At 40.1% G+C, this 25213-nt stretch overlaps 1 protein-coding gene across 2 annotated transcripts; it reads right to left on the bottom strand.

Annotated features, from left to right (window-relative positions):
* Positions 1 to 455: 455 nt before the first annotated feature.
* RTN4IP1 (reticulon 4 interacting protein 1) lies at positions 456 to 25202 on the bottom strand. 2 transcript variants are annotated; one of them, XM_030032026.2, is made up of 9 exons: positions 24839 to 25202; positions 23047 to 23198; positions 22183 to 22251; positions 21813 to 21937; positions 16496 to 16544; positions 14821 to 14957; positions 12448 to 12631; positions 11010 to 11102; positions 456 to 589 (listed from the first exon to the last, which is right to left on the bottom strand). In XM_030032026.2, exons 1-9 carry the CDS (start codon positions 25095 to 25097, stop codon positions 473 to 475), a joined length of 1185 nt encoding a protein of 394 aa, XP_029887886.1. In that variant the 5' UTR covers positions 25098 to 25202; the 3' UTR covers positions 456 to 472. The 2 variants fall into 2 exon arrangements, with proteins under 2 accessions (XP_029887886.1, XP_029887908.1); XM_030032048.2 differs by lacking the exon at positions 24839 to 25202 and adding an exon at positions 24539 to 24599.
* Between the last annotated feature and the right edge of the window lie 11 nt (positions 25203 to 25213).

Here is a 25213-nt window from a genome sequence, read left to right as displayed (position 1 = left end):
GTAATAACATATATTAATAAAGGTGAACGGAACTAGGAAAGGCCAAGGAAAAAAGGACGGCACAAGTTTCATATGGACAACTAGATAAAAGTGTGCCTCACCATTTCAGGACTTGGCTAAAACATCTGGAAAATAAAAGCTCCAAGATCTACAAACTGAAAATGCTGCCGGCTGTTCCTCTTATGCCAAGAGTAAAGGGTGTTCTGCGAAAGTCACAACTACATTCTTAACATGGTTTTCACGTAGAAATACCTAAGGGGCATTAGTATTTCTTGTCTGCGTATTAACAGTTATTAACAGGCAGAGTATGAAGGAATCAAAGAGGCTTTTCTAAAACAAGACTTTTTTTTTTATATATTATGCATCCTGTGTGAGCTTTTAAAGAAGAAACAGTTGCTACATACCAATTCATATTCAAGTGTAATTTACCAGTAAAGGACTGACTGCGGGCAGAATAATGATTAGAGATGCTTTATTTTTTACCAATTACATCGATCACTGTTTTTCCACGTGCATGTCCTCCTTCCAATTTCAGAAAGGCCTTTGGAACTTCAGAAAAAGAGAAGACTTGATCAATAACTGGTTGAATCTACAGAATAAAGAAAAAGTGTCACTATATTAGAAATAAAATAATGTATCACCTTCACACTTCAAAACTGTATGAAGAAAGGGGGGGGAGGTTTCTTTACAGTATTGAGGGCAGAAGTTGCCAAATAACGTAGTCACTAGCTTTTAACTTTTTCAGGGACCCCTATGCATGCAAGAAGGCTTTCTGCTGCTCTTCGCGCAAGTTTTGAAACATCTTCACTAGCACAGTTTAGAGCCCTCACCTGGGACTCCTAACGATAAAGTCACATTTAAAAGCTGACACTGTGGTTCAACTTCTTGTTGTCCACGATGATACACTGAGGAAAAGGAAGAACATTTTTTTTCTCGTATTTCTCTACTGCTTTTTCTTGTTAAACCCAAGAATTTTCAAAAGGTCAGATATTTTAAAGATACCTATTAATCTAGTGCCTATCTGCATCAGTACATGCCTCAGTACCCTTAAAAGACTTGGCCACAAATGAAGTACAAAAAAAAAAAAGTCCACAAACATTTGTTGCTGAATCATTTAGATACACTTGAAAACTCAGCCACTGTGTATTCCAACAGGCATACATCATTAAGCCCAGCTTGCATTGGCTGCTATTTTTGGCATTAATTTTGTAGAGTAGCCTTCTGGATTGTTTCAGACTCATTTCTAATAATGAAGGTGAAACTACCCTATTCGCTGTCCCCATTATTAACTAAGGAGCCTGAAGACCCTATGAGCATTTTCTTTAGACAGCATAGTGTACTGACAGAGACAGAAGAAATCCCAGCTGGTTCTGGAAATTGCTTGTCACTGCTGGTCCAAGGGAAGAGACTTTTTCTATAATTGAGTTCTGAGTCAGCCTTCCAAAGGCCAAAATAAGATCTGTGTACAAAAGTACCTCACACGCCTCTTCCCAAAGATCCTCCCTACCCTGAGGTTGGTCTCTTACCTTGGATCCCCTAACACCAGCAAAATGTTCTTGCATTGATGAAGTGATCCTAATCCTCTTATCAGAGGAAAACTAACAGTAGAGGAGTCTGCAGGTAGCTCTTGCAGTAATGAAGATTTGAAGTAACAAAGAGCCAAACGCCCTATTTACTGTGCTAGACAAAGATCTTTGTTATTTGTGTCAATGAAAAAAATACCTTCAGGCTTTTTCCTCACAGCTACTACTAGCACGCACACTATCTTGTTGAGTACTCCAGAACTGGTAACTGCCCTCTCCTGGTAGGACATGCATCTCACTAAATAGAAAAGGAGTACAATAGCTAAGGACACAAACAATTTGCCAGCATCAGAACAGTGCCTACTTTCAAAAGGCTTGCTTACTCTTACCAGAAGGCAAAGGATATGTATTCAGACATATTGGTTAGGCGGTAAACGTGCAGCACTACCAAAGAAAGGTTTTCATATGCACACATTTTCCAAGCAGAACTGACCACTCAGCACCCTACCCAACAGCACAACAAATGCAATCTGATAGTTGTCCGTGCTCATGTAGGTCCTCTTCTCAACTTCTTAATTTTCTCTTTATTCATACCCAGTACCTTACATTGAAGTCCATTCCTTGCACTAAAATAACTACTGTTTTTGCTTCTATGATAACAGTAATCCAAGACATCAATCTAACTACTACACTACAGTATCTCCTAATCTTGTCACTAGGTTATCCTTTTTATTTTGTCAAAGCAAACTTAGCAGTAGTGTGAAACTTTACATAGCAGAAAAGTAGGAACGAGTGAACCCCCTCCAAAGAAAAACGTCAGGATTAGCAGCCAAATCACGAGTGCAACTGTGCAAATATATTCACAAAGTGCCTCAAACTTGCCATGCTGCAGGTCTTCCCCTTGTTCTGCCAGGACAATCTCTGTAAACAAACCTCTAGCAAAGAGAGTAGTAACACACAGCAGGGGAGCCACAAAGATACCATGTAGTGCTTTCTGCTGCTCAACTGGGGAAGAAATGTGGGGCATGAACCATCAAGTTCAAGACAAAGTCATGTTTGGTCAGCATCCAGCACGGAACGGAAATGTCGTCTCAGGCATCAGCAAAGTCGGGGACATGGACCCAGGGCAGCAAAAACACTGAATGAGACAATGGCTTTGGGTAAACTGAGCATCCGAGTAAACTGCAGCTGCTGTAACTATCAGTAGGAGGAACATGCTGCTGATCAGTAGTGACTGTTTTGAGGAAGACCAACCCTTGCTTTCATAGCAGAAGCTTGGGAAAAACCAACTCAGTAACCTTAAACCAAGCACAAGTGCAGCACTTGCACAAGTACTTATTATTGATGGCAGTTACATACAAAGCTGTGCTTCCATTACGAAAAAAATAATACAGAAACTCAGCCTGCTGGAGCATGGACACAGATGACCATAGCAGTGCAAGAGGCTGCAAGGAGGGGAAAGGTATTCAGGGAAGAAAGTAGTGCAGCAGCACAAGGGATTCCAGGGAAAGGCAGAAGTTAATTTCAGACACGTGCAGCAACTGAGAGAAAATGTACAAGACACTTCAGTGTTCTGCTACCTGCAGTCGTTTATTGTAGGCTGCAGCTTATAACCCTGACAGAATGAGGTATGTTAGGTCCTCAGCCTATTAGGTAAAGTTAAAAGCATCGCGTTTGAAAACTGGTGACACAGGGATTCAGAAGAACCCTGAATTCAACCTCACAGTTCAAAACACAGTGTGTATTGCAGCCACCACACACTCAAAGCCCATCTGCTACATTGATGTAACCTCTAGCTCCATTTAAACGCCGGCTTTAGGCAGTGCTATAGAGAGACATGAATACTAAATTGATGATCTTGACAATCTAGAGCATTAAACATTTTATCTGGCTGGCTGGTCAGCCCCATTGTTTGAATAACCCTGAAAGGGCTGACCGTGTTGCAGCACAGTGATTCACTCAGCCTTTACCATAATCCACTGACTAAGATAAAATTTCTTCCTGTGAACAGACAAACAAGTAGGGGAGCGTCTGCTGTTTGTTGAATGTGTAATAATAAATGGAGATTAACTGGATAATAAAAACACTGCCTATTTACAGCCACACATCAGTTCCTTGCCAGAGGACACCTATTTGTTCAGGGAAAAGGGATTAAACTAAAGTCTGGGAGAGAAAGGATTACACACACACGCATTGAAATGTTTATCTGAAAACAGATTGGGCCTGAAAAGTATTTTCTTCCTCTTCATTCTCTCCAATGCAGTACATACTATAGAAATGAATCTCAGGTCTCTTGAAATGAACTCATGTGTTTGGAAAAATAGAAAGAGTAATTGCTGATGCTGATTAAGGCTATCCTACATAGAGCACAGAAGTGGTATCCCAGCCAATCCAGCTCTGAACGCAGCAGGCAGTGAACAGGCACTGGCAGGAGTTGACTGGTCAGCAGGAACATGCTCCTGCTAATGGCAAATTCAAGCCCACCCTCGGAGGTCCCCATTTCTGTGGTAGCAAGGACACAGTCTGAATTTATCAGGAGAGGACAAGCGAGAACATGAAGGGAATGAAGATGGTTTTGACCCTCATATTAGCAACAAGTCACTCCAGAGAGTGTGGAGCTGCTTCCTGCCGCTGGAGGGAGAGCTAGAGCCTTGAAAGTCTCCAGACAGAGACAAACCGAACCCCTGAGGCGCTCAGAGCAAGCCTAGTTCAAAGCGGAAAAGAAAAAAAGTCACCTCACTCCAAGGGCAATGACAGTGCATTGGCTCTCCCCCAGGTTTGTAAAGGATGGCCGTGTCAGAACTGCAGGGCAGCCTTGCTTTGCTGAGTGCCCACCTCCCAGTGCACATACCCGACTGACGCCTTGGTCAGTAGCCACGAGTCTCTCATGACTTGTGTACACGCTTCGGAAAAGACACGTGGGCGTGCACGGAGCAGGAGCTGTGATGTGCTCCACCAGGCATCAAAATCCTCACATGGGCTTGCTGTAATGGAAAAGACCTGCTCGCCATTTTGGCTAGCTGAGTTAGAAGATAAAGGCTGTCTTCCTCGAGAAATTACTGCCATGCCCAAATGCGGTACAGGGGCACAAATGCACAAATGCAAGGCTTGAATACTCCCCTTTGGCCTTCAGTGAGTCTCCCTTCAATGTCAACAAGAATCATTACAAAGAACGGTCCCTGTCCTGTAACTAAACATTTCGTTATCCATTCGGTACTTTATTGTCATCTCACGGAAAAAATGCTGGTTTGGGACACTGCTGTTTCTGTCACTTCTTCCCTTTAGCTGAACATTCCTCTCTGCTGTACTCAACTTCCATGTTCTTTAGGTCTTAATCCCACCCCTTTCTTCATCCTCCCTTCCCCTTAAAATGGCATGCAGCAATGTATGCTGAGCTTCATACTGCTTGCTAACATCGGGTTCTAGGGTCAACCCTCACTGAAGACAAAGATTAAAGTTCTTACTTTCTGAAACAGCTGGCTCTGGTCACACATTGTATGGGTAGCTTTGCAGCTATGCAGTACTATGGTTTTGGTTAACTTGTATTTCAGAGAATATGCACTTTCATCCAAGAGCACGTTAAAGGACATCAGGTACCTGATATTTCTGTCCCAAATGCCTAACAGAAGTAAAAATGATCCAACGATCCAGTCTCATACACCCATAAAAAGAATGGTGGTTGCAGTGGTTAAGAGATGGGAATAGAAGGCATGTGTCCTGGGGTCTACTCCCACAGTCACCTTACCAACAATTGTATTCCCAGGTTTTGTTTGTTTTTCAAGCCAAGGTACATTCTTTCATATCAAGCCTCTAACACCAGCCCACAGGAACTCAAGTATCATCTACAATTATTAAAATGCTAGAAATTAAATCCCAGTTAAGCAGGCTATCAGGGTATGGTTCCAAGTGTAGAAGAGGCTTAAAAAACCTCTAGTTCATTAATTGGCCCTGGCAGAACAGCTTCTACAGAACACAATGAAGAGCAGAAAAACTGGAACAAGCCCAGAATTGTAGTGTATGCCAGCCTAGCCAAAGCTTAAATCAGTAGAAACGAGGACGATCCTGGGTTTAGTTACCTACTGAACCATGCTGAAAAACTATTAACTAAAGGAAAGAGCAACTCTCTTTTCTAGAATCCCCTAGCAGTAACGTTCATGGTAGCTGTCCTGATATTTATGCTGGTAATTAAAGCAACCTGGGGCAACGCTACCGTATAATTAAGACAGGACAAACTTTAGAACAGATATATATATATATATGAGTATATATATATTTATATATGAAAGCATATTATACATATTTTATATATATTAGAAGAATAGTCCTGCGTGACCTGCATCTCCGCAGGTCTCAGCAAATTAAACTCACAACAGACAAGAGCTGTCTTGTTGACCCCACATTTCACTGCTGTGCTGGACATAATTCCCTCCTACACTAGGGGACTAGAGCTCAGAACACTAGACTGCCTTTCTACAGAATATGCAATTACATCAGGCTGAGGCAACACATTTGATTAAATACCTGGTATATGATGAAATTTTTCCAGACCTTATTGTGGTTTATGTGAATTTACATATTCAAACCCTATCTCTCCACAGTATGCAAAACTTCCATTAGGCTTCTTCACAGACACTTTATGATGTAATTACACAGCACTTTCATAAAGAGCATAAGCAAGCTACCATGTCCTGGAAGAGGAAGAGCAGATGTGTTTTAATAAAAATCACTGGGTTTTTTCGTGGCCATGACAAAATGCAGATGGAGGTTCATTTTGGAACAGGAAGGACTGAACAGAGCTTTTGGCAACCTCTCCTTGATCAACGCCTCTGGGCTCTAGCAAACCAACCTGGCAAGCACAAGCACTGCAATAAGAAAACACAACATTTAAAAAAAATAAATAAAATTGCAAGCTTTGCAATTTAGCATGGAGAAAGATGGTCATCGGAACGAGTGTGAGTGACTAAAGAGAGTGGGGAGAAGAACTGATCTCTAGTCAATTTAGACATTTAAGTAGAGAATCGCTACCCTAGTGTCCTTTTTCAGATGGAGACCGTCAAGCAGGCACCACCCAAGGGCAAGTAACCTCAGGGACCTTAAGATACCTTAGCACAGCCATAAAAACAAAGACTGGAATTACTGCAGAGAAGGCCACATCTAGAGATGCCAGATTTGGAGAACGTTCAAGAACTCCATATGCTACGTTAGCTGTTTGGTATTCATATAGATGAGAGAAGTCTGCAACAATTGTGCAATAAGGGCCAGGGGAAAAAGTTACTTGCAGAACTGTAACAAGATGAATTAGAAGCAAATCAATACACACTGTTATGATAGAGTCAAGAAGCTGTGATAACCTATGTAATGCTAGCAGGAGGAATGTAAGCCATCTTAAATCATGGCCATCCAAACAACTCAAAACCCAAGTAACATCAAAGTGGATGACCACATCCATTTGTGTTATTTACTTCCTGGATAGCAAAGACTAGCAATACAAAACAACTGAATTCCACTTATTAACAGGGTATCTTAGAGCAAATCACCAAAGGTGGATAAAGGGCATTAGCCCTCATTAGTAGTTAGAGAAATTATGGTAGCAAAAGGCTAGGTGATTTGTACAGCATTGCTCAGGAAGACAGCAGCAGGGCCAAAGAACAGTCAGCATCCTGTCCTCCAAACCGCAACAGCCAGTGCTAAGTCCAAAGCATCTAGTGTCTTCAGCAAAATGTATAACCAACACTACACACAAATTACATTAATATAGGCATGCAGTTGCTTTTTCTTATGTGTGCCTGTGCTGTAACATTTATCTAGAAAGCAAACAACACAGAGAATGATCTATTCATTTCATGATTGGAGACTCTACTTGTCCTTTAGCCTTCCTTCTGCAAAATCAACTTTCACCCATCAGCCCATCTGATGCAACTCTGCTCTGAAGGAAAGAGTATTAAGTCACCAGAAATACTGCACACACACCCCTGCACTGCAGTTAAATGGCACTGCATTAAAATTAAAATGAAAATTTCAAATTTCTGTAGGGCTGCACGTTAACCCACATCCTATCATGGTCCAGCAGGAACATACAACATACTTAGTGCTCCCCCATACGACACTAAGGAGTCTTTTGAGCCTGCCTTCCTCCATCAGGCTTTATAAAAGGCAAAGTGCTCAATTATAAGTTAGAGGCTTTCTATAAGCTTATGTAGTTATATATTTTCACCAAGGACTAAATGGCACATCCTTAGAAAAAGAGGGAAAAGTTAAGCAAGCAGCAAAAACCAAGACTGTCAATGTTAAATGTGCAACACTGACCACAAATACATCAAACTAATTCCTAACAAGCTTTTCGTGACGATGCTTCAGTGAACCGTGTGCCAGCAGATCTGTGTCCTGAACTAAAGGCTCTATTGATTTCAGTTCTCTTTAGATGAGAACCTTGTAATTCACCAGGAACATTCTGCCATGGAAAGAGATCCCCAGCTTCTGACATACGCTTCATCAACTCATTTGGTGGAGCCCACGTTAAGCCAGTCCATACTGGCTTGTAATTAACTAGCAGAGTTCAACCCACAACAGGGACTTCCGAGCAGTTTAGAAAGTAGCCAGTATCTCTAAAGTTTGGCAAGGAAATAATTGTTTTTCCTCCATGCCCACTACTGTTGCAGCAGCCTCCCAGCCCCTCAGTCTCACAATAGCCTCTTTGCAAGATGTGTGGCTGCAAGGCAGAGAAAACAGCTCATAAACTGAAACTGGTTTTACAATCCCCAGAAGTGAGCTGCCGTGCAGGTAAATTACAAAAGGAAAATTATTCTCCTTCCTTGCACTACCAGCTCATCAAATCCTCTCCTTCTCCTCCCCATTATAAAAGACTGTTGAAAGAACCCCTCCTCATAGCTGATGTTCTGCAAATTTCTATTCCTTGCAGCAAAGATCATCTGTGTGAAAAACAAGTATCTTTACACAAAATGCCTTTTTTGCTTATTCTTCACTCACTAAAGGATTGAAAATCCTTTTGCTTTCGCAGAGGAAGATGATGAACTCATCAGAACTAGAAATCTGTGTTGGTGCAAAAGGACTAAAGGAAAAAACACTGACAAATCAATATGATCTGTAACTCCTTCAGGGGTATGCTCTTCAAAGCTTCACTTACTGTAACATCATCCCTTTAAACCATCAGCTCTTTTTAATTTCCTTCATTTAAATCCCACCTCATGATATATACTTTCCTGAAAAAAGCCTCTCATTTTCAGGAGCTCTCCAATTGCTCTCCTATTCACACTTCATACAATCTCAAAATTAAGATGTCTGTAACAGAAAAGAGGATTCACTGAAATTTCAAAATAACTAAATCTGCATTACTCAAAACTGTATTCACTCAGAACTAAGAAGTTCAACTACATGAGCTCACTTTGCTGGCTTCCCCAAGTCTTCTTGCTACACTTTTATTGCTTTGTGGTGTTTTTTTTAATTCTCATTTATTCTCTCCTATTCAAACATAAACATTTCTTTTCACTTAGTTATAGGAAATTATGGTAGACTTCCTCCAGTAATTCTTTACTGCCTTTTTTTTTAAATACCTACTCTTCTGAATGGATGATCTGCCCATTTAAGAGAACTCTTGTGTCTAGACAATAAAGGTCATAGTCTTATTAACATGTCTAAATGGAACACATCTGGGTCTTATAAAATACTGATGATAGCACAGGTGTTTACAACATTTTACAAAATAGAGTAAAATGCTGCTAGAATAATGACTATGCAGATAAACAGTCTGACATTATGACCTGTTTTTGCACAGAGAATAAAAGACCAAGCAAACATCTTTGTCCTCATGATCATCTTACAACAAAAAGTACATCAAGGCATTCATATATGTACGGTGTACATTTTAAATGGCATTACAATTCACCTGTCCAGATTATTAGGCAGAGAACACCGATTAAGCCTCATCTCTGTTGCATAAACAGGTGTTTCCCAAGAGGCTTTCATGGGCATATTCTGCATTTGTTTTGCATACAAGGTAGGAGCAGAGCACAAAACAAGTTGTGACTGGCCAAGGATCAGGACAAATGGTAAGAACAAAGACAAGGGCATTTCTGTTTCTTAGACAATTATAATTTAGTAGTGTGATTGGATGCAATCACAGGATGAGAAGCATCTTCTAGGGTTTCTTTCTTGACCATGGGATAACGCCTACAGCACTGGACATAATGCAAAGCAGGGTGGTGCAAAGCTGTAGCCAGGAACACACTTCACCACAGCTTATTTGCTGCTGCACCCTCTGTTTATGAGTAGGTAACTTTCTAGGAAACACAGACTTTCCACTGGCTGTGTCAGCAGCACACTGGTCATAACACAGGAATAGAAGTGGCTGAATTCAGGAAGATTTTTATTCTGATCAGCAGCACTGAAGTGGTGAATAGAAGTAATCAGACCTTAAGTACAACAGCAATTTATTTACTCTTCTCCAAACTCCGGAACATAATGCGTAGCAAAAAAGGAGATCAACACTCAAAGTTTGAGATCTAAACTTTACTAATATGCACAAATTTTGACCACATGGTCAAAATGTTCTGAGACAAGATGGTCTGACAGTTCACATACTGGAATTGCCAGCAGTCATGGCAGACTCTGCTTCCTCTTCTGAGGTACCACATAGAAAGATTAACAGCAGTTGTCCATATTCTCTACTGTGGGAATTTTGGCAACATGAAATTATCCAAAAGAGGACATTGCCAGAACCTACAGCACCACACAGTCCAATAAACAGGCAATCAACTACTCACTCTCAACACACATTTTGTAACAAGCTCATAAACCTGAAAAGATCAGAAAAGCAGTAGTCTATCTGCCACTTCATGCCTTTCCTCCAAGTCCACTAAGAGATTCCCCAAAAGCTTATGAATGCTCACGCTATTCCAAGTCACTAAGCTGAATTAGCACAAACATTATACTCTGAAGCACTGAAACAATGAAACACAAGATTCTTGTCACCAGTCTGCCAATGCAGATCATCTATGACCTGCAATAACCTGAATATTCTAGTTCTGTGCACATTATGGGCAGGACTCCTGATCATCCAGGCTAAGCAATTTTGCATATGCAGATACACACAGTCATGTTCATTCTGACCAAATGAACCAAATGAGGCCTCTTAAAATATGTAATTTTCAACACCAGAGTTCATGCTAAATGATGCCCACTGGCAAAAATAAACAATCACTGGACATTCTTTCCTCATAACTTAGTAAGCTTTGTGTTTTTAAAAACAGGTAGGGTGGAGAGGGAGAAGGCAGAACAGTCTTAAGGATTATGAACTCCTAAATTCCATGCAAAAGGCAGAAGTTAGAAACTGGAGCAAGTCAATTCTTAACTAGGTTTCCTCACTGTTACTCTCATAACATTTTATTCCCTAATTGTAAACTACAGCATTTTTGAGTCAAAGCAGTACCTTTTTCAGCACAAATACCCAAATAACCATTACTGACGTACCTTTCCAGAATCAACTAGTTCTGCTATTTCATCCAAACTTGGGCCACTTGGCATAAAAAATGCCCACCGATAATGGACTCCTTTAAAGAGATGCTGCAAGAAAGATCACAAATATATTAAAAAGTCATGAGAGGAAACTGAAACCGGGAACTAAAATTAATGACAGAAGCACTAAAGAAGTAACTTAAGGAAAAGACATGGAAATTATATGCTAGTGTCTGAAAAAAAGTCACCTAAGCATGTGGATTAAATGTACAGACGAGGACGTTGTATTACCACAATAGGATCAGGGTGAATTTTGTGTCCAATTGCACAAGTCAGCTAGTTGAGAAAAACAACCACCTTGTCTCTGCAGCTAGAAACAGCATTATTTGTTACATAAGAGAGAAATGGTGCTGTATGGGGGTGAAATAAACTCAGCAATGTGACATTTAGAAACTTCCACCTTAGTGTCAGTGATTAAATTTTCCACCATCACATCTGCCAAAGTCATCACCGTCCAATGACAGATGGCAGCTCACACAAAAAGCGTTTTGGGAAGATCTCACAAGCACAAGTCAAGAGCACCTCCTCTGAGTAAGTCATTACAGGAGTAAGAGCCATCATCTGCCAGAGAGAGACAATTTTTAATACATGGCATACAATGTTCCTCATCATGGAAACATGAACTGAGAACTAATATTACATTATTTCTTCCCAGCCTTTTCATTTTGTTTTTGAGCTTTCCTTTGAAAGTACTGATGCAGGACTTAGAATCTCATTCAACCGTGCCATCACAGGAATACCATAGCAACTGCTTGAAAAGCATTCATTTGGAGAGCAAGTACACATGTCGAGAGAAGAAAGAGAAAAGTTCTAAAAAGCCTCACTGATGGGGCTACTGGCAGAATGTTTTAAGATCCACTTAAGAAAGCTAGAAAAATCAGTATCACCATCCAGACACATGAACATGAAAGAGATGAAAGACTTTCTAGCCACCCTCAACCACTTTTATTACTCTCTGGTGCTGGAATAGGATGAAGAGAATCAGTCATGGAACAATGTTTTGAGAGAAAGCCTGACCAGCCTAAAGCAAGTAGCAAAATTACTCTCACTTCAATGAGGCCGGGATTTGCTCTGTTTACTATGAAACACTAGCTGTCAGCAGGACTCACTAGGGAGGCCACATGGAAAAGGCCACAATGAAAAGCACAATAAGGAATCAAAACTTCAAAGCACCCCTAACTACCACATACACCAATCAGCACCACCCCAACATATTTTTTTTTCAAGTGCAAGAAAGAAGGAAAGAATAAAAATGCATGTGAAGTATACTTAATGATGTAAGAGGAAAATACAACAGATGCCTCTAGATGAGCCACATGACTAGTATCCAAGCCACAAAGGAAGCCACTAGAGTACTACATAACATTAAAGTATATAGGATTTTGTCAAATACCTTTACAGTTTTGGAACCAACGGTGACTCCTGTTTGTAACATGCCATCAGCCACTCCAAGTTTGTCCATATTGATCAGGAAAGGTGTCACTAAGGTAACATACGTTGCTCCTGACCATTTCTTCAGGAGATCTAGAGCCCACTTCTCAGTGGATCCACCAACATTATCTAGGATGAAATCAAATCTGCAGACATGCAAAGAACAGGTTTAAAATCACAACATGGGAAAAATACTTTCATCATAATTAAGCTAATTCATATCAGAAATTGGCTATAGTTTCCATTTTTACATGTCACTACAATGCAATAAAATAATCTGCCTGCAAGACAGTGGCAAGAAAGTCCCCAAGACTTCAGCTAAATCCCAGCTTTACTGTACAATGGGAGTTAAGTTTACAGGTTATTGCCCATTCACTGCACAGCAGACACAGGCTATTTAGGTAACTTAAACTGCACTTAAACTCCAAAAAGCAGACTCTTAGATGCACAACTACATTCTCAACTTGCTTAAAGCCTTCTAGAGCTCTATCTCTTCAGCCTTCCCACTGAGACTACTGGTGTTCCAGTAGGTCTGGTCCTAGCATTGAAAAATATGGTATGTGCATGTAAAAACTAGTCTGGACTCACACCCTGACTAGGAACATCTCCTGTACATGCTGTACTCACGTGAAAGTCAGTTCCAGTGGCCAAAGTTACATAAACAAATTATACGTAAACAAATTATTCTGCTAACCCTTATCTCTTCACATCTTTTCCGTGAGCCAATTCTCAGCTTTACTTCTAAAAGTCTTTTTCGACCTCCTTATTTGTTTTGGGGCCATTTTACCTCTACTGACAGCTCTTTTCTTCGCATCTACCTATTTGACGTAGAACCTAACAATGCAAAGGGTCTAAAACCTTCCCCCCATGGAATGGGTATATGCAGCCTCTGGCAACAAGCCACAGTTTCAGCATTCCTTCTCATTATCCCAGCATGTCAGCCTGTAAAGGCTGAACAGGGCAACAGGGAGCTATCCACCTATTCTGTTAGATGCACAGCTCATTCTCATTTTCATCAGTAAATTTCCAGCATTCTCCAGATTGCAACAGATACGTATATACACATACATCTAATCTAAATAACCTACAAATAAGAGGAAAAATACTTTATGCAAATTAAATAGAAAAGTTCTTATCTCTGGAAAGACAGTTTTCCTGCCTGTCTTCCAAGGATGTGATTTCATGTTAAAGCTCAGTCGATCTAACAGTGAGCTGCCAACAAGAGAAATTAAAATTATGAAAACTAATGCTCCAGGAAAAACTAGCTCACTATGGGGTCTAAGTGAGTATAACTGAAAAGGGAAGGGAAGTAGGAATATCCCTCTCAGTGTACCTGACTGATCAGCTTAGCTGTACCGTAAAACTGCACCCTAGGACAGTGCTGTTGGTATCTCCTAAAAAGGGTCACTTGCTAGAATGGGTGTTTAGCATTTAAGATGCTGAATTGCACAAAGGCAAATTTAGCACTGCTTGCAAACTGTGAAGTTAGCTGCTGTATGTCCTGCCCATACAGACAGTGCCAGTACCCTCACAGTTGACCTCAGGCCTGCTGACAATCACACCATAGTTAAAGGGCACATGCCTTCTTAGCACAGTTATCAGTAAGATTCTTTCGTAGACTGAATGGCTTCTATTTCCCTTCCCATAAAGTTAACTCAATCTAGTTAAAAAGAGCAGTGTAAATATCATGATCAAATACAAGTCACAGCAGACTAAGTTTAAACAGTTGGAAAGACTACAAAAACAAAAGGGACTTCAGATCTAGAGAAAACCCCCATGCTAGTTTAAACATAACTGCTGTGACAAGATAAGTGTGATTGTTTATCAGAGGAAGCTGTACCCAACATTAGAGAAGAGAAATTTACTCCCAGTTGAGTTGCACAGTGGCTGAAGACCTTCAGGCAAGTCACTTAACTGCTTCATGACATAGTCCTTCCCTCTAGAAGATCAATTTTACTATTTACTAACCCCACAAAGGATTTCTGAGACTTATTTTAATTTATTCATGCTTTGTAAATGCTCCAAGATCCTTGGATGGAAGCTGACAAAACTGTTCAAATCACAGTCATTGAAGAGAAGCATGTGAAAGCGAGCTTGCCTCCACAAGCCCAATTAACTGGCTTAGTCTTACAATGAAATCTGTGCTTGGGATACTCACTTGGCAAACTGCATTCAAAAATAAATTTGCTTTACAAAGTAATGCTTTAGAAATGGGGGGGAAAAAAAAACAAAAACAAAAAGAGAGAGTTCTGATAGACTGGAGTCAAGCAATCAAAAGGCAGAAGGTCTGACCATCAACTCCTTCATCTCAGTATTAAGCAACACAAAAACGTACAAGGGTAATGTTTTAAGTTGCTCTTCCAGATTTCCAGATCTGTAATCAATCACATCATCCGCTCCAAGCTTTTTCATCAGTGTGCTGGCATCATGAGAACAAACTGCTGTCACGTCAGCACCCCAGGCCTTCAATAGCTAAAAACAAGTTTATAAAAAAAAAGAAGTCCAAAGTTTAAAATTTAACAGAGTCTCATTATATTTATATAATAAATGAGCACCTTTAGCAGGGAGTGGGGGCACTGTGTTCCAACCCAGAATACCTTGTCACACATCCCACAGACAAACAGTGGTTAGAATTTATCAACATTTAAGGAGGTTTTGGGGAGGGAAGAGTTGGTGTGGAGGAAGGATGTTTTTTTAACGCCACTTACAGATGCCAGGTCTCAGGATAAATAAGGCTTCAAATAAAATACTCAGTTTGCCATCTGCATCTGCCAGTTAAATGTATACCAAGAGGTATTGTCCAAGTTACCAATCTACAAAACTGTCACCAGATCAACCATTAAATATTTTTAAATTTTTAAAATTAAAATATTTTATATTCCTACCTGCTCATTAAGTATTTCATATATCTATCTCACTGTAAATAGCTTAAATATGAATAACAAGAAAAAGAAGGAAGTCATCTCTGATTTACCACAGAGAGAATGGCAGGTTGTCTTCTACTCCAAAAGCTATAGCAAAGTAAAGGATTTTTGCTAGTTATTTATCTCTTTTGTAATCTCATTTTTCATTCACAGTAATCTTTTTTACATTTATTCTGGATTAATGAATATAGTTTACTCAGGATTAATCAGGTAGAAATCGCAACTAGTCAGTGGCTAGTCAGCCTTTCGTACTGATCTAATTTAGCCACCTGCTTTATAATGGATCAGGCAAATAGCATACCACTAAAAATTCTCCTGTAAGCCTCTTTAAAACCACTGTGCTTGTGGTCTAGTAACATGGAACGCAGTAATGCAATCACCCAACTTCTGTATTTTTTTCCTATTCTCAAGAGAAAGATGTTTCAGCATGAGATGACACCAATTAGAATCAAAATCCCCCAATTAAGTGAGAGCATGAAAAGAGGATGTTCCACAATTAATGGATCAATAACAGAGCACGATGACTATCCAAAGTTTAGAGCTACTGGAATGAAGACAGACAAAAGGCAGCAGGGCAAAGACAGTGAGGGAAAGTTAATCTAAGCCACTGTGCTTTACATACACTGCACCTAAAAGCCTGGTGCCTCTCATATCATTTGACCACCTACACCACTTATAGTAGATGATACATTCTCCATCAGGTTTTCTACTCATACACCAAGTTCTTTTCATATTTACGGAGCAGAGCTGACTGAAAGATAATGAAAACAGGCTACATATTTCAACTTACACCAGTTAGAGATTTCCTGCACCTAAACTGTGAAATGCCATCTTTCACTACCTACGCTTATAACTCCTTTCTTTGAAAGTCCCTGCTTCCTACTTTATACTAATAGAACGTAACAAATGGAAAGCAATAAATCTGAATATACTTCACTTCTGGAAATATCAATCAGATCAATCAGACAGATTGATCAGTAGCTTGCTATTTCACTATTCCTTCCCTCAATTCCCTTAATTTTTTTTTTTTTTTTTTTCATATTGAATAGTTTGAAGATGCATCCTGGGCATGCTGGTTTATATTACCTGTACAGCAAATGTACCAACTCCTCCTGAAGCTCCTAATATTAATACTCTGTAAGAGAAAATTAAAATATATTAAATAGTTCTTTAAATAAACTCTATAGTAACTATGTATTCTAATGCTTCTTATACATCTCTAACACCAAATTATTTTAAGCAAAAGATTGTATTTGTCATTCAATGTTACTTAATGGTTAACTCTTCAGATAGCCAATAATATGACTTAACATTGCTGATCATGCTTCCTGTGCCAAGAGCATTATCTCAGCACAGTCAAAGAGACCTCCTCATATGTGCTTTCCGCTAAATCCAGGCAGTGGAGCTGTCAGGCAGTAACATTTATCACCCAAACCCCCTGTCCCTGTCCTCACTTTCCCAAACATAATTGCTTAGTTTGGGACAAAATCGGTTAAGTCTTTCTGTCTCCCTGACTCCACTGTTGTATCTCCTAAAGAAAAAAAATCTGATTCACCATCTTACACAGATTGGTGTTATCTAAGATAAAAAGTACTTTAGTATCACATTATTTAGGGAGACTGGGAACTTCAGAATATATGGAACATAATGTTCCCATATTGCATCTATTTATTTATATATCTAAATATTTATGTAAATATTTATCTAAAAGACAAAAATAGAATTAAGTAGCCTCACCATAAACTAGTTCAAGTTCTATTAAATTAACATAACTGCCTTTTTCTTTAGAAAAAAAGGCAGTAGAATTTTTCTAGTTCAGTACATCTCAATAAGACCCTGTAAATGCCAGGTTGTGGAAACTGGCACACAAGCAAGAAAATGAAAAAGTATATTACCAAATTATTAACAAATGAGAGTTCATTTTAACTGAACACAGTACGCTAAATTTCATAAAAATGAATGCAAGTGTAGTTGTGTGAGAATCTTACTGCTAGCAGCCTAATCACTGTTCAAAAATTTCATCTGGATATTTTATTAAATAACTAAACTTCAGAAAGTGAATTAGTAAGAAAGCCTTGCTGATGAAGTTACAAACAGTGCTTGGACTTTGGACCCATTTGCTAATTCTACGACAAAAGGAAGATCCAAGATGAAGCCTTGGCATCGGATTGGGGAACATCATGTTTCTCAGAACTTCTGTTTGCCAGAAAAATTTCAGTACCTTCAGAAGCTGGTGATGTTCCTGTTTTACATCTCACTGTGCTGGATGTTGAAGGAAATTGCTTTTTACAGTGCAAAATTGTACTATACAATTTGGAATCTCAGTTTACAAAAATTCTCTGAAGTAACCTAAGAGACTTGGCTTTGGTCACAGTATCCATTTTAAAATGCTTCCTCTTTTGTAACTGATCAGATTCCGTTCCCTCTTATTTCACTGATCCAAGCTGCATAATTCAGATTAAGAATCTGAAACCACAATGCCTGCAGCTTTTAAATTTGCCAAAAAGTACTTATCCTCAGAACCATGCTTCTAACGACAGATGCCTGAAGCAACATTCATATTTAGATTTTATTATACTTGAAAAGGCTCAGGGATGCTACACTCAAGATACTGGGTTAAGCCCATCTTTATCCTTACAAAGGACAGTCACAATTAAATCCTTTCAAAAAAACCTTGTCTAACTGCCTTTCCAATCTTACTCCTTGCTTAAAGGGCATTTCTTCCACTACAAATTTCGGAGAAAGATGTCTTTTTGAAACGTACATTTTGCTCAAGGATTTAAGTAACATTTTCAGTTTTGGGGAGGTGCTTGGCTAGGACTTTTATTTTCCCCTTCAATAAAAGCCCTTGAGATCCTTCAGTAGAAATACTTTCCAGATTTGTTTTCTTCCTATGTTACGTGGGCTATTTTCTACCAAACCTTCTAACTATTAAAACTCTCTCCACACACTGTGACTTCAAGAAATCTCTTCGCTTCAGAGACAAACTGTCTGCACAGGAGATCCATGTGCCACAGCTCAACAGATGAGCATTTTTACAGCACTGAGGACAGCAAGACACGTTGTTTTGCAGAACACAAGGAAGCGGGGAAGCATTTGAAGGCGCAGGACCTGTTAGGATGGTACTGAAGGACCACAGATCATGGAAAGTGCTAAAGCGGGCAGAGTTTTGTTTGCATTGTCTCAGGAAAACACAGCCTGGAGAAGACATATCAGAGAAACTACCCGTTTCACTGCAAAGGTGAGCTCAGGAGTAAACTAACATACAAGCACGTGCATGAGGGAACAAACTAACAAATCATTTGGCCTGAAGAGAGATCCAAGAGAACCCAATTCTCTCAAAAGAACAAAACAAACGTTCATACCCCAGGCTTTGCTCCCTTCTGACAAAGGCACATAATTCAAGCCAGCATTCACCAAGCCCCACATGAGGCTCTAGCGGTTCAAATGATCAGAGAGTCAGCAGATCTCTCCAGATGAGCATACCGTGGGATTTGGGAGTTTACCCTTCTCCCTGGGCCCTGCTGGAACTATGGTGTGGTCAGAAACTAGCATCAGGGAGCCAGGACCTGTTTCAGCTGTGTCCCCCCCTGCAAAAGACACAGGGGGTGGGGAGTGGGTGTACAGATCAAGGACTAACATTTTCTCCAGATTATAAACAACTAGCAATTTTCAGTGACTCACCTGCATGCCAAATAAAAAATATTATAGTTACTGAATAAATATATCATTTTTATATATATAAAATTAAATTCCATTTGATTATGCCAAGAAGATATCCCTAAGAGATCTATTCCTGTATCAAGAAGCTTTTACCCTATCAAGAAGTTTTACAACCTACACTCACTTTGTACTTCTTAACAGATAAAATGATGAAGTAACACACAGACTTTGAAAAAAAATATTTTCTTGGGGTATTATATTATTCAAATTTTCATTGTAACAATATAAACCAGGAGTGTATGTTTAATAGCTTACAGTAACAGAATCCGGCATCTCTCCCCAGCATACTGAAACATATAAAATATTGACTCTGTATTTACATAAAAGACCTTTACTTAATATTAACATAAACGTTTTCAAGAACTTCTCAAATTGTCAGGTTTGTTTTTATCATGCTTTTTGTGAATACAGCAAGCAAGATAATTAACAGCTATTGTTGAACAAGCATATCCCCTTTCTACTAAAACTGGACACTGGCACATATAAGCAGCTCTCCAGGTTTTATCCACAGAGAACTCCAAAACAACAGAGTCATTCTGAACATTCTGGATAACAAGAATGTTCACTTTTAGCTTGTGCAAGAATATTGACATAAATTATGGTGGTATAGGATAAAAATTATGGAGAAACGACTGGAGTTATAGTGAAGCAGGAGACATCATGAACAATGTGAGCACACTTTAGGTAACTTGTAAAAACAAAATTTGTGAAAGTGTGTGCAGATGCAGCAGATACTCCTGTCAGATCAACATACGGTCAGATGTTGGACTGTTAGCGAGTATTTCTGGTTAGCCCACCCTTCCACCTTAAAGAGGCAAAGAAAACAATACACACCAATAGAAAAATCTCGCTGTTTCTAAGATGTCTTAACACTGCAATAAAGTATCAGTGAAGTAGGTTTCATGAAGCAATACAGCTGCTCTTTCAAAATAAGACACACTCTTGGGTATATATACACCCTTCTACATAGCTATTTACAGACACCTACAGGAGAAAAAAACACCAACATAAAATCACATATGTAGGCAACTTCTTACCAAACATATTAAATTATTTCAAGAAATTAAGAAACATTATGTAAATTCTTGTTTTTGAAATTATTGCCTTGAGAGAGTAACGTAAAGTTCATGGAATATACTTTCACACAGCCCCTTCAATGCCATTTATGTATTTTCCTACAAGAAATTTCTCAGGGGAAAAAATCTACCATCACGTAAGTCATTCTCTGCTGTTTTTACAGTTCAAAATTTCTAGCTGGGAAACATAATGACTTTATAAGTACATTAAAATGTTTTTTGCTGACAGAGTAATTAAATATTTGGAACATAAAAGTAAATGTTAAATGTAAAGACATGATATAAATGCAGTTTGAATTTCACTTTTAACAATCTAAACACTTACCTGAAGATTGGAAAGATACTTTAAACAAGGCTAGCCTATCAACATATTTTTAGGTTAATTCTACTTACATGTGAAAGTTAAGATAATAAAAAAAGTCTAAATACTGAAAAATAAAAAGGAAGGCAACATGTCTAGAATTTTACCGCTAGCTAGAAGTTAATTTCAATGACATCTCTTTGAAATTGCTTTAAATTTTGCAATTTCATTTTCTCAAAACATTATCTTTAGAACAAGCAATTACTTTATATTTTCATGATGAAATTTACCATGACATATGAACAAACACTCACTCAATTATCTTCTAAAGATGTGGGTGAAGAATTTCAATACATCTAGTGTCTTTTGCAATGTGTTGCATTACAACAGTAACACCCAAGATAAGAGGAGGTCAGGCATCTAGACTCCTACTGCCCAATAATTACTTTATGACCTAAATTTTTGGTGCAGCATAGTAATTTTAATGATTATTTTTCAATTCCAGTATTTTTACTTTTGTCCTTCTTTCCATTCTGAACATTTTGCTATCTATTTACACAAACATCCAAAGGCCAAAGTAACAGCAAATTTCAATTATCAGGAGAAAAATGGTATCTGCTCCAATCTTTCAATGCATTTTTTCTCTTCTGTCCTCCATCTGCCATTGTCAGATTAACAGGTTGATAAACAAAGCCAATTTTTCTCTTTGATTTGGCTGCTCGTCTTGCACGTTTTCCTCTTCTCTTCTGCATTCCTGACCTCATCAAAGTTCTGGCCTACAGGTCAAACGACACCCAGCCACCTGCTCATTTTTTTCTAAAAAGCTGGAAAACCAGTCTGTTCCAAATGGCCCACGCATGCGGGAACTGCGTGAACCACACCTCTGTGGCTGAGAAGGCCTTCTGTGAGTTGCCAAAGTAACTCAGAAAGAGGATGTTACATTTGGATAGCTGTCCTAGCAGGCAGAAAGGCAAAGTCCCTATAAATTCCTAGAGATACCATCCTTAAATTCTCTATATAGTCCTATACATCAGATATACATTGGACCACCTCTATATAGTCACTATATAGAGGAAGCGAGCAGCAAGTGACTAGGTACACTTCAGTTAGGGTCCTCACCTGAGCCTCCCTCTAAAGAAGCCTCTCTCAGCAGCTGTGTTGATCGAACCTAGCATCTTCCGGCCAGCTGGTCTTTGTGAATGTCATGGTGTAACAGTCTTCATCACTGTTGGACATGTCTTAGAAGCAGCTCATCAGTATAAAAACGGAACACTAAGTTTTAGCACCAGAACTATTTACTTACCTTTTCCCACTGCAATTACTTTGGTTCAGTCCTCCAACTTGGTTAACTGCAGACCAGGCTGTGAGACCTACATATGGTAAGGAGGCAGCTTCTGTGTGACTGAGGCACTTTGGCTTAAAAGACACCTGAAATAAAAGCAATCATATCTAAGTCACACAGCAGATCCTATGTGACACTGAAATATTTAAACAAGCTTTACTGAATTGCAGATCGTGTATTCCACATTTTCAACTGTCTTCGTAACTAGCTGGAGTCTAAATCAATCCAAGCACCAAGAAATAGACAGTGACTTAGACACCAAAGGAAAAAAAAAAAGCCAGTCTTTACGATTTTGGGGTTTTGCCTGTTAGCCACATCTTTGAAAGTTTACCTCGTTTCCACTAGCCACCACAAATTCTGACAGAGTGCCCTGTTTCCATGGAGGAATTGCTGCCCACACCTAAAACCGAACAGAAAGCAACTATCAATTTTTGTGACTTTGCACATGACTGTACCTACGCAGAAAAGTTTTCTTCATTGAAGAAATCTTTTTTCCAATTTGCAGAATGTCTTCACTATTGCTTATCAGAAACCAGTTTAGCTTACTCTTTACACCAAAAAAATCACAAGACTGACTAAATGAAGGACTGCAGAGCTTTGTAAGTAAATTGTACCATACTGTGTGTGTATAAGACATAATTTTTCAAAAAACCCCAACTACTTCCATGCCAGGAAAGCCCAGATTGGAGGGGATGGGGCTGGGAGGAATCAGAATTTGCTATACTAAAACTGGTGAAATGTGAAAGCAACTAGTGAAGGTGAAAGCAAACAATACCAGTATCTATATGGGGAATCACAAAGTGGTTCTTGGGTTGTGCAAGAGCTCCTATCCTAAGTTATTCAAGAAAAAAGACCAACTAATCCCTTTCTGTTAGAATTCTATCTTCAGTCAAAAATGAAGCAGCATCTTGAGAGTGCACTTATAAATAAATAAATCCCTCTCTTGCTACCACTGAAATGGATCAAAAGTTAAAAAACAGAAGGGAAACGTGCAGAAGCAAGTCTGCGAAAGACCATGTTTTTCAGAGAAAAAAAGTAGGGAAGAAAGCATTCTCGGAATTTACTGCCAGATAGTTCTCATTCAGAGTGCAACAACATAAAAAAAAAAATTTTTCTTAAGAGGGAAACAAAAGCTGAACATCTCACAGTATATTTTAACTATATATTTTAGAGCAAAAGAGATTGGTGGTATCACCTCATCTCCAGGTTTGAAATAAGACACACTCAGTCCGCATTCCATAACAACACCAGAGACATCTCGACCAAGTGTTAGTGGAAATTCAGTCTCCATGGTTTTGAGTTTCAGGGGATCCCGCTTCATATTTAACGCAGTTGCACCATAACCACCTGCAAAACATGAAAATAACCATGACATACCATAATGAGTTTTCATTTATAAACTGGACAATTCCAATTAGAAAGCACTGTCTGTACCTAATGTGCCTCATTTCTGTTATAACTTAAGCATGCAAAAAATCTTCATTATTTTATACTTTCACAGATTTTAGAAAGAACGAGTAAATCTCATTCTGGCTTATTTGTCCATGAAATGGCTCTCCATTATAAAAATATTTAGTATGTGATAACAATATCAGAAATTCTAAGAAGTCCGCTGGAAACGCTCCATTTTCTAACAGCATCACGTAGCTACAAATCCAAAAGAACTCCAAGCTTTCCATTTGTCTTTTCAAATAAAGTACTGTAAAAAGCAACATGAACATCACTGTTAAAAATATTAAGGCACACCTCCTAAGATGAGTAACCTGAGCTTCTATTCAGTAAGCAACAGCTAAATGCTGTGAACTCTCAGAATTACCCATCTAATAACTCTGCTCAGCCTAAAAAAAGTTTGCATTTGGGCGTGTATGCCCTTTCGAGTGTTTGGACAAGTCTGCCTAGGTGCCCTATTATGCTAGAAAGTGTTTTGATACTGAAAAGAAAAGAAACAGACACAAAAGCAGGCACCTCAAAAGTAGGATGAAAATGTATTTTCTTCCAAATACTTTTACACTGACTCAAAATACTAGTTGCAGCCCAGCAGTTCAAGCGGGTCATTCAACAGCAATCCTCAGACAGCAGATGTCCCATAATCAAACCCACAACCACATACAAAGATTTTTTTTTTTTTTATTCATTTATTAGAGACCCAAAACACAAACTACAGCTCTGTAGGCAGGCTTCCTACAGATATCTCTGCATGTGCTACTGAATCTGATTTGATAGGCAAGATCACTTCTCAGCATGAAACATAAGGTCTTCTACTACCACAACTTCCTCCATGTGTTCTGAACCTTGAAACCGAGGAAAAAATCTGACTAAAATGTGTCAAATACAAAGAGCTGGTCAGTGAAAGAAAGATACAGACTTCCTGGGCAAGACGACAGCAGGTACCCAGAAGCCAATTCAGGAAGAAGGAACAACATGGTTTGGATCAGGTCGCACATGCCGACTTTGCGGCAACTCTGACCTTCAGCCCCGCTCACCTCAAAGAGACAGGAGAACCCAGCACCTCTCGGGGAACCGAGAGTCTCTTGGCCAAGGGAGTACCACCGCCCAGACGGCGGGGACGGGGGAGAAGGCCACGAAATAAACCCCACCTCGGTTACGCTACTAACGAAAGGAAGCTGACTGGGGGGGGCGGCAAGCCCGCGGAGGACAGCAATCAGTCACTCGGATTAAAAGCTTACCCCCGCAACACACACGCGCGCACTCTCGTCTTCACAAAGGCAATGGCTTTTTGTACCGTTCTTCCCCAAGAACGTGAAAAAAATAAGTTTCGAAGAGGCGGTTTCCCACAGGGCTCAGGCCAACCCCTGCCTCGGGGAGGGGGGACCCTCTCGACACTGCCGGGACCGGTGCCTGCCGGGGCGGGCCGCTGGCGAGGTCTGTGCGACGCGGGTCGCCGGGGGACATGCGGCAGCCGCAGTCCAAGCACACCCCCTGCCATCACGCCGGCCCGGCCCCGGCCGCTCGGGCTCGGCACTTACTTCTCATGCTAAGGTCGATGGGGTTCAGGCTTGCGGCGTGAACCTTAATGATGACCTCGTTCGGGAAGTGTATGGTGGGGAACACCATGTCCCTGGTGAAGCGCAGCACGTCGTTGCGGCCGTACCGGTCTATGACCCAGGAGGGCATGGCGCACCGCGCCCGCGGAGAGGCGCGGAGGCCGCGGACCGGCGGCGGCTGCCCGCCCGCCCGCCCCGCCCCGCGCAGCGCCCGCCCGCTCGCCGCCCCCCGCGACAGCATGGCCTGGCCGGGCCGGGCCGAGCCGCGCAGCCGGCGCCCCGCGGGATCGGGCTGGGACGCGGCGCTCCCCGCTCGCCTCCGCGTTCAGTCCCGGAGGCCCGGCCCGGGCCGGCCCG

Source organism: Aquila chrysaetos, chromosome 2 (assembly GCF_900496995.4).
Source record: "Aquila chrysaetos chrysaetos chromosome 2, bAquChr1.4, whole genome shotgun sequence".
Taxonomy (NCBI): Eukaryota; Metazoa; Chordata; class Aves; order Accipitriformes; family Accipitridae; genus Aquila; species Aquila chrysaetos.
The sequence above is the reverse complement of the archived record's forward strand: the minus strand, read 5'-3'. Positions and strand labels throughout refer to the sequence as shown.

Excerpts from the sequence above, each read along its gene's own strand:
- RTN4IP1 (XM_030032026.2), bottom strand. The coding sequence starts at position 25,097 with ATGCTGTCGCGGGGGGCGGCGAGCGGGCGGGCGCTGCGCGGGGCGGGG. Across the intron at positions 23,199-24,838 it reads CATCGACCTTAGCATGAGAA|GTGGTTATGGTGCAACTGCG; the intron begins GTAAGTGCCGAG and ends CATGTTTTGCAG. Across the intron at positions 21,938-22,182 it reads TGGTGGCTAGTGGAAACGAG|GTGTCTTTTAAGCCAAAGTG; the intron begins GTAAACTTTCAA and ends CTTTTATTTCAG.